The sequence below is a fragment of the Chiloscyllium plagiosum genome, unplaced genomic scaffold, assembly GCF_037043375.1.
Source record: "Chiloscyllium plagiosum isolate Xiang-an unplaced genomic scaffold, Cpla_swu_hap1 HiC_scaffold_17, whole genome shotgun sequence".
Classification (NCBI taxonomy): Eukaryota; Metazoa; Chordata; class Chondrichthyes; order Orectolobiformes; family Hemiscylliidae; genus Chiloscyllium; species Chiloscyllium plagiosum.
The window spans coordinates 76,870,906-76,880,593 of NW_028270155.1; the positions used below are offsets into that span (position 1 = coordinate 76,870,906).

Sequence of the window (9,688 nt, forward strand, 5' to 3'; positions counted from 1 at the left end):
AGCCTGGAAAACTCTATCCATTCTGGACAGCATCATCCCAGTCAACTCCAACCAAGAAAACTCCATTCTATATGGTTTCATACTAGATGGCTATCATAAAAAAAAACTCTATCTTGGATAAGTCTGTTCAGGTTAGCTCTTCCCAAGTAAATCCACCCCAGTTTTGTCCAGTGGGATAACTCGACACTGAATAGCTCCATCCTTGAGAACTCCACATGATTCAATAGTTCACTGCTCTTGACCTGTTGCTATGGCTCATGGCTTATAATGGAGCCTTTATCACCCTCAGAAAATTCTAAAGCACCCTGCAAAACCATCATTCTCGAGATACCTGGGCCAAAGAGCTGAGGAATGACAAATGGAGTTTAATCCAAATGAATTCAAGGTGTTGCATTTTGGTAAGGCAAAGCACAGTAAGACTTACACAGTTATTGGCAGGGCTCTGGTCAGTGCTATCAAACAGAGACCTTGGGGTTCACATACACACTTCCTTGATAATGGTGCTGCAGATAGACAGTGTGGTGAAGGAGGTGTTTGGCGCGTTTGCCTTCATTGCTCAGAGCATTAAATACAGGAGCTAAGACGCTTTGGAATTGCCCAACCCCTCGAAATATCCCTCAGGACTTTTTTGTCAGGTTAATGACCTTAAAAGCACATTGTTATGGATACAAGTTGACACTAATATCAAGAGAGCAGCTTTGGATTCTGTCCACAAAACTCACTGGATGTGGAGTGTCTTTGGATTTCACGTCTTCAAAAGCCATTGGATGCACTAACTTTAAAGGCAGAAGTGGATGGATGCTTGATTACCAAAGGGATGAAAATCGTCGGGGATATGTAGGAATGCAGGATTGAGTTTAAAATCAGATCAGGTATCATCTTATTAAACAGTGTAGCAGGCCCGAAGAACCATATGGCCTCCTCTTGTTCCTTATTTGTATGTTTACAACTGAAAAGGCTGGCTGAAGTGTTCAGACTGCCTACCTGTTTGTCTGGTGGCTGACCTCTAGACAGCCCTGATGAAGGGCTTTTGCCCAAAACGTCGATTTTCCTGCTTGCTCCTCGGATGCTGCCTGACCTGCTGTGCTTTTCCTGCACCACTCTAATCTAAACTCTGGTTTCCAGCATCTGCAGTCCGCACTTTTGCCTCTAGACAGACAGGCAGGCAGTCGGTGGGAGGAGAGCTGTGGAGAAAATGGGAGCTCCAGTGAGTTTGGTGGAGGGATTAGGGTGAGAAAAGAGGGGGATAGCTGAGAGAAAGGTTCAAGGTCAGGGGATGTAAGCACTGTCTCTTGTCCTGACCAATGGGAGTGTGCACAACAGTAGGAGAACCTGCCTTTGGCAGGCAGAGCCTGGGATCTCAGATCTGTAGCCAAGCAGCCATCGGTGTAAAGACTCTCCTGAAAACACTGCTGCCCCAACTGTTAATGACATGAAAATTGGTGGAGCGATGGATATTGAGGAAGGATATTAAAGGATGCAGCAGGAAATGGATCAGCTGGAAAGTTGGGCAGAGACATGGCAGATAGAGTTTAATCCGGACAAGTGTGAGGTGATGCATTTTGGGAGGTCAAATGCAAGAGGAAAGTATACTGTAAATCTCTTGGCACTGAGAAGCATTGGTATACAGAGGGATCTTGTGATGCACATCCCAAAGGTGGCAACACAAGAGGTTAAGGTTGTAAAGAAGGTGTACAGCATGTTTTTCTTCATTAGTCAGGGCACGGAGTATAAAAATTGGCAAGTCATGTTGCAACTGTATAAGACTTTGGTCAGGGCACATTTGGAGTACTATGTACAGTTCTGGTCACCACATTATAGGAAGGTATGGAGGCTTTGGAGAGGGTGCAGAAGAAAGTCACGGGATGTTGCCTGGTTTGGAGTGTGTTAAATGTAAAGAAGAGTCATAGAGTCATAGAGATGTACAGCATGGAAACAGACCGTTCAGTCCAATTCATCCATACCAACCAGATATCCCAACCCAATCTAGTCCCACCCGGCCCATATCCCTCCAAACCCTTCCTATTCATATACCCATTCAAATGCCTTTTAAATGTTCCAATTGTACCAGCCTCCACCACTTCTTCTGGCAGCTCATTCCATACACGTACCACCCTCTTTGTGAAAACGTTGCCCTTAGGTCTCTTTTATATCTTTCCCCTCTCTCCCTAAACCTATGCCCTCTAGTTCTGAACTCCCCAACCCCAGGGAAAAGACTTTGTCTATTTAGCCTATCCATGCCCCTCATCATTTTGTAGACCTCTATAAAGTCACTCATCAGCCATCAGTCACTCCATGCTCCATGGAAAACAGCCCCAGCCTGTTCAGCCTCTCTCTATAGCTCAAATCCTCCAGCCCTGGCAACTTCTTTGTAAGTCTTTTCTGAACCCTTTCACGTTTCACAACATCTTTCCAATAGGAAGAAGACCAGAATTGCACACAATATTCCAACAGTGGCCTAACCAATGTCCTGTACAGCCGCAACATGTCCTCACAACTCCTGTACTCAATACTCTGACTAATAAAGGAAAGCATACCAAATGCTTTCTTCACTATCCTATCTACCTGCAACTCCACTTTCAAGGAGCTATGAACCTGCACTCCAAGGTCTCTTTGTTCAGCAACATTCCCTAGGACCTTACCATTAAGTGTATAGGTCCTGCTAAGATTTGCTTTCCCAAAATGCAACACCTCGCATTTGTCTAAATTAAACTCCATCGGCCACTTCTCAGACCATTGGCCCATCTGGTCCAGATCCTGTTGTAATCTGAGGTAACCTTCTTCACTGTCCACTACACCTCCAATTTTGGTGTCGTCTGCAAACTTACAAACTATACCTTTTATGCTCACATCCAAATCATTTATACAAACGGTGAAATGTAGTGGGCCTTGTGGCACTCCACTGGTCACAGGCCTCCAGTCTGAAAAACAACTCTCCACCACTACCCTCTGTCTTCTGCCTTTGAGCCAGTTCTGTATCCAAATGGCTAGTTCTCCCTTTATTCCAGAGATCTAATCTTGCTAATCAGTCTCCCATGGGGAAACTTGTCGAATGCCTTACTGAAGTCCATATAGATTACATCAATCACTCTGCCCTCATCAATCCTCTTTGTTAGTTCTTCAAAAAACTCAATCAAGTTTGTGAGACATGATTTCCCATGCACAAAGCCATGTTGACTATCCCAAATCAGTCCTTGCCTTTCCAAATACATGTACATCTTGTCCCTCAGGATTCCCTCCAACAACTTTCCACCACCGACGTCAGGTTCACCGGTCTATAGTTCTTTGGCTTGTCCTTACTACCCTTCTTAAACAGTGGCACTATGTTAGCCAATCTCTCGTCTTCCGGCACCTCACCTGTGACTATCGATGATACAAATATCTCAGCAAGAATCCCAGCAATCACTTCTCTAGCTTTCCACAGAGTTCTAGGGTACACCTGATCAGGTCCTGGGGATTTATCCACCTTTATGCATTTCAAGACATCCAGCACTTCCTCCTCTGTAATATGGATATTTTTCAAGGTGTCACCATCTATTTCCCAAAGTCTATATCTTCCATATCCTTTTCCACAGTAAATACTGATGCAAAATATTCATTTAGTATCTCCCCCATTTTCTGTGGCTCCACACAAAGGCCGCCTTGCTGATCTTTGAGGGGCCCTATTCTCTCCCTAGTTACCCTTTTGTCCTTAATATGTTTGTAAAAACCCTTTGGATTCTCGTTAATTCTATTTGCCAAAGCTATCTTATGTCCCCTTTTTGCCCTCCTGATTTTCCTCTTAAGTATACTCCTACTGCCTTTATACTTTAAGGATTCACTCGATCTATCCTGTCTATACCTGACATATACTTCCTTCTTTTTCTTAACCAAACCCTCAATTTCTTTAGTCATCCAACATTCCGTATACCTACCACAGAAATATAATTTCTCTGGATTCTTGTTATTTCATTTCTGAAGGCTTCCCATTTTCCAGCCTTTACCTGCGAACATCTGCCCCCAATTAGCTTTTGAAAGTTCTTGCCTAATACCATCAAAATTGGCCTTTCTCCAATTTAAAACTTCAACGTTTAGATCTGGTCTATCCTTTTCCATCACTATTTTAAATCTAATAGAATTATGGTCGCTGGCCCTAAAGTGCTCCACCACTGCAACCTGATAGAAGTATATGATTTGGATGTGAACATAAGAGGTATTGTTAGTAAGTTTGTAGATGACACCAAAATTGGAAGTGCAGTGGACAGCGAAGAAGGTTACCTCAGACTACGATGGGATCTTCATCAGATGGGCCAATGGTCTGAGGAGTGGCAGATGGAGTTCAATTTAGATAAATGTGAGGTGTTGCATTTTGGAAAAGCAAATCTTAGCAGGACTTATACACTTAATGGTAAGGTCCTAGGGAGTGTTGCTGAACAAAGAGACCTTGGAGTGCAGATTGATAGCTCCTTGAAAGTGGAGTCGCAGGTAGATAGGATAGTGAAGAAGGTGAAAGCTTAATGGAGAAATGCATTTTTGCCCAGGTGATAGGTGCTTGGAACATGCTGCCTGGGGAGGTTGTAAAACCAGATACAGTAGTAACATTTCAGAGGCATGTAGACAGGTATGCTTTCCTTTATTGGTCAGAGTATTGAGTACTGGAATTGGGAGATCATTTGAGGCTGTACAGGAGATTGGTTAGGCCACTTTTGGAATATTGCGTGCAATTCTCATCTCCTTCCGACTGGAAGAATGTTGCTAAACTTGAAAGTGTTCAGAAAAGATTTACGAGGATGTTACCAGGGTTGGAGGATTTGAGCTATTGGGAGAGGTTGAAGAGGCTGGAGCTGTTTTCCCTGGAGCACCGGAGGCTGAGGGGTGAGGCTGGAGGTTTATAAAATCATGAGGGACATGCATAAGGTAAAAAGGCAAGGTCCTTTCCCTGAGGTGGGGGAGTCCAGAACTAGAAGGCTGAGGTTTAGGGTGAGAGGGGAAAGATAAAGAAGAGTCCTCAGGAGCAAATATTTCACGCAGAGGGTGGTACGTGTATGGAATGAGCTACCAGGGGAAGTGGTGGAGACTAGTACAATTGCAACATTTAAGAGGCATCTGGATGGATAGATGAATAGGAAGGGTTGAGGGATATGGGGTGGGTGCTGGCAGGTGGGGCTAGATTGGGTTGGGATATCTGGTCGCATGGGCATGTTGGACTGAAGGGTCTGTTTCCGTGCTGTACATCTCTAGGACTCTGTATGAAAATTATGAAGAGTCTAGGGTGGACAGTCAGAGTGTCTTTCCCAGGCTGGAAATATCAAATACAATGGGTTATACACAGGTTCAAGTTGAGAAGGGGATAGGTTAATGGAGAGATGCATTTTTGCCCAGAGGGTGATAGGTGCCTGGAATATGCTGCCAGGGGAGGTTGTAAAACCAGATACATTCGTAACATTTAAGAGGCATGTAGACAGACAAACGTGAGCAGGCAGGGAACAAAGGAACCAAGCATGTGCAGGCAAATCGGATTAGTTTCGAATAGCATCGTCGTCAGCACATACATGGTGGGTCAAAGGGCTTGTTCCTGTACTTAATCAGCATCTTGTCTCTCATGTGGCATGAAGGCCTGATTAATTGTAAATTGCCAGAAAGGTGTTGAGTTTGAATTTGAGAGGTTAAATTATTCTTTTTAGCTCCTCCCTGACATCATTCATATAAGATGGTAAAGTGAAGGAATTCAGTGTTGAGACCAATATTGGCCTACTCCTTCCAACCACCTCCCTCTCTCTGCAGCAATCACTTACAAGAGGTAAAACAGAGAGAGGAAAACAATGTAAGCTAGCACTTTGTTTACCAGGATACCTTCTGAGCTAAGCAGGGATTGAGCTGGGACATCCCTGGTTCCCAGGTGGATTAGTATAGGACTGCATGTCCAACACAAGCTGAAATTCACCATATTCCTCACCCCCTCACAGGGGCTGAGACTGTAGAAAACAGGCACAACCATATGATTTAAGTGCGGAAATAGGCCATTCAGTCCTTTCAGCCAGGTTTGCGATCCAATAAAGTGATGGCTGATCGGTCTCAGAATGCCACATTCTCTTTGGTCCCCAATAGCCTTTAACCCCAGGCCCAGCAAGAATCAACCAACTGAATCCTTAAACACACACAAAAATGGTTCAAACACTTCAATGACCCTGTCTCCATTGCCTTCTGAGGCACAGAGCTCCATAATCGCACATTTCATTGTATGCCCTTTCACAAGGGGTGGCATGGTGGCTTACTGGTTATCACTGCTGTCTCACAGTAGCTGGGACACGTGTACGATTCCAACTTCGGGTGACTGCATGGAGTTTGCACATTCAGCCATGTCTGGGTGCTCCAGCTAGGAGGATTGGCCAAGCAAAATTGCCCATAGTTTCTAGGGATGTGCAGGCTAGTCTTGGATTGACCATGAGAAATGCAAGGTTCCAGGTATAGTGTAGGGGGGAGTGGATCTGGGTGGAATGCTCTTTTGAGGGTCGGTATGGACTCGATTGGCTGAATGGCCTGTTTCCACACTGTAGGGATTCCATGGTTCTAAGTGACCCACAATTGTAGTGTACAGCCACCACTGTGGTACTGAGACAAATTGGGCCATGGCTGCCACCCAAGAATTTATGTTGAGTTGGCTGAGTTTGGGTACGGTACTCCAGTCTAGGTGCTGACAGCTGGAATTGGTGGCTGGGAGGGGAAAGAGAGGGAGTGGTGTGGTACACACTTGAATCTGTGGTGTTCTCGTTCCTGGTTTCTATACAATGACTCCAGTCAGAGAGCATGATGTGAGACCATCCACAGCTGAATAGTTGACAGGCATCCACCAAATGCAGGCACACGTGACAAATGAGCTCTTGTGCTGAAAAATTAAAACAAGCAAAAACACTGCAGGGGGAAAGGGTAATGACAGCCCAGGTTATACAATCAAACATCCGGCTTACCTGCTGAGTCAGGCACCAGGGAGAAAGCTGTTTTACACGAGAATGAGTTCGGTTAGGATAAAGACTCCCAGCAAACTGCACACTCTCCTGGGTGTGTTTCCTGATTATATCAGTGATTAAAAAGCCAGGGAGGAGCCTGAGCGGGAGGGGGAAGCTGAGAGAAAAAGCTGCGAGAGCGTGACTCAGCACAAACACCCTGGGAGGTTGAGGTGACTTGGCAGATTGAGAGGAAGGATCCAGATCTGAGTGGGACAAGAGGATCAGGCACATACTCCACAGCATGACCCTTCACACGCTGACCTCATACTGACAGTGAGAGCCTGCTCGCAGACTTAGCCAGAAACAATTTAATGCGAGAAATGTTTCAGGTTTAGTGTGTTTATCTGTTCCCATGCAACGCCTGCTTTGCAGCTTCTTCAACTCTGTGAATCTTTGTTTTCTCAGTCCACTTTCTGGTTTTGTATGTTTCTCTGTACCTATATGCGATTCCCTCTCTCTGTTTCTGTGTGTTTTTCTCTGTGATTATGTGTCTGGCTTTTTTCCCTTGTCTGTGTCTCTACTTCTGTGGTTCTTTCCCTCTGTGTCTATGTGTAGTTCTCTCTTAATCATAATTACTCTGCCTTTATTCTACATCTCAATCTCACTCATCTGCGCCTGAGAAAGAAATTTCAGCTTCATCTCACTGGAATTCTCTGTTTCCTTGTATTATCCCTCAGAGATTTATTTGTGGTTTTTCTTGGATTCTTTGAGAGGCTGATACTTCCCTTGGCATTCAGTAAGATCCACTCTGTTCTCATTCTCTGGGCCTATCTGAACATAGAATGATTTTATGAATAATCTTAAACAAAAGTTGCCCCAAAAGGCAGGAACACGTACCATTGTAATCCCCAGAATCTGTGCCTCTGAGTTGGGGGGGGGGGGGAAACAATACTTACAAATTCCTATTCCTGGTCACTGCTATATGTTGCCGAATAGTTGAACAGGCCTCAACATGATACCAGACTCAGCCAATGTTTCAGTGATTGAGATCCCTCAAACACTTAATGAATATAAGAAAACCAAGGTTGGCTTAGAAGCTGGAAAAGCATAGCTGGTCAGGCAGCATCCAAGGAGCAGGAGACTTGAGGTTTCAAGCATAAGCTCTTCATCAGGAATAGGGGGACCCCAAAGGGGCTAAGAGGTAAATGAGGGGGTTGGGGCTGGGGGAAAGGTAGCTAGGAATGTGATTGGTTCACAAAGGTGGGGGTGATGGTGATAAGACGGCTGAAGAGCTTCAGGGCAAAGGATATGGGGGGGGGGGGGGGGGGGAGGGGGTGTAGTGAGAGAGACTCACAGATCCTTGGAAGAGGCTTTGCAGTAAGATTATAATCATCTAAGAGAAAGTGAGGACTGCAGATGCTGGAGACCAGAGTCCCGCCTCCGTCCCATTTGTCTCTCAGCCCCTTGCCCACCCACGCCCCCAAGCATTCCTGATGAAGAGCTTGAAATTTTGACTCTCCTGCTGCCTGACGGCTGTACCTTCCCAGCACCACACTTTATGACTCTGATCTCCAGCATCTGCAGTCCTTACTTTCTCCAACGGCTTAGAAGACCCAGGATTCCAAGATTCTGGAGTAGAGTGGTGCTGGAAAAGAACAGCAGTTCAGGCAGCATCCAAGGAGCAGTAAAAATCGACATTTCAGGCAAAAGCCCTTCATCAGGAAGACAGGATTCCAAGAACATGGCATCCTGCAAAGTTCTGGATGTGACAGGAAGACAGAGACAAGTCGATGTGCCCCCCTCCAATGGAAATGAATATACAGCAAACCAGATATACTACATTAAGCAGGGGTGGGATATCGATGTCGACCCTTAAAGGAACCTGGAGACAGCGATATGGCCATTGTGGCCCCTTTATGGGCAAGATGGCTTCTTCAGCTCCTCTGGATGGGGCAGGGTGGGGGAAGCTGAAGCATCCCCTTCACTATAGAGGGCAGTGAGTTGATGTCTGAGGAGGACAAGGGTGGGGCCAGTAGAGTGCCCCCCTGTGGGAGAGAGTAGAGGTGCATGTGGAAGGCTGAGTACAGTATTTGATTGCACCTGCACGAACCAGAAGCCACTGGGTTCAAACCCCACTCAGTCAATCCCGCAATGTGAAAACCAAGCACACAGATTCGAGTTCCTGAATCAGGGGGGAGGGCCGGAGTGTCACCCTCTGAGGGAGACCGCCTTATCTATTTAATATCCTTTCCACTTTAAAAAAAAAACTGATCGGTGAACACCCCACAGTCGGTTGGACTGTGGCCAATCCTTACAGCGTTTCCCAGTCCAGTCAGGAAAGAGTTGAAAGCAGGACCAGAGAGAGAAAAAAAAATCGACATCCAGGCCTTAAAAAAAACCTCTCACTCACCTCACAGTCCTGTTTAAACAGGAAGTGTTCGCTTCCTGCTTCTGAGAGAACATGGTTCTTTCTAAAACTCATGTTTCATGGCGGAAGGTTTTTGAAACGAAATCCTTTGAGGTTTCTCAAAATCATTTTTTCCAGGAGCTGACTGCGTTGTGTACGATTTTACAACATTGTGTTAGGATTGATTAGACGCCGTTCTCCAGTTAAGCTGCACTTCAACCCCCTGTGATAATCACAAACCATCCCCACTTCCCGACAGCAACTAGGAAGGTTAAACCTTTCCCTTCGGGCTGCGAGGTCATTCTTGGAAAGAGCAGTGGCTCATCTACACTAAGGGGCAAGAGTGGGCGTGATA

General features: G+C 45.5%; 1 protein-coding gene across 5 annotated transcripts in view; it reads right to left on the reverse strand.

The window, feature by feature from the left end:
• LOC122558607 (oxidative stress-induced growth inhibitor 1-like) overlaps window positions 1-9,595 on the reverse strand; it is a 29,915-nt gene extending 20,320 nt beyond the window's left edge. The window contains exons 1-2 of one of the 5 annotated variants that reach the window (XM_087996104.1): window positions 9,337-9,590; window positions 985-1,184 (exon numbers count right to left, since the gene is read on the reverse strand). Coding sequence is in view for 1 of the 5 variants with exons in the window: in XM_043707381.2 (XP_043563316.2) it covers window positions 9,337-9,408 (72 nt within the window). In the remaining 4 variants the exon portion in view is untranslated. Of the gene's footprint in view, window positions 1-984; window positions 1,185-6,947; window positions 7,033-9,336 lie in introns of those variants that run through there. The other 4 variants (XM_043707382.2, XM_043707381.2, XM_043707380.2 and 1 more) reach the window with 4 other exon arrangements.
• Window positions 9,596-9,688: the final 93 nt, after the last annotated feature.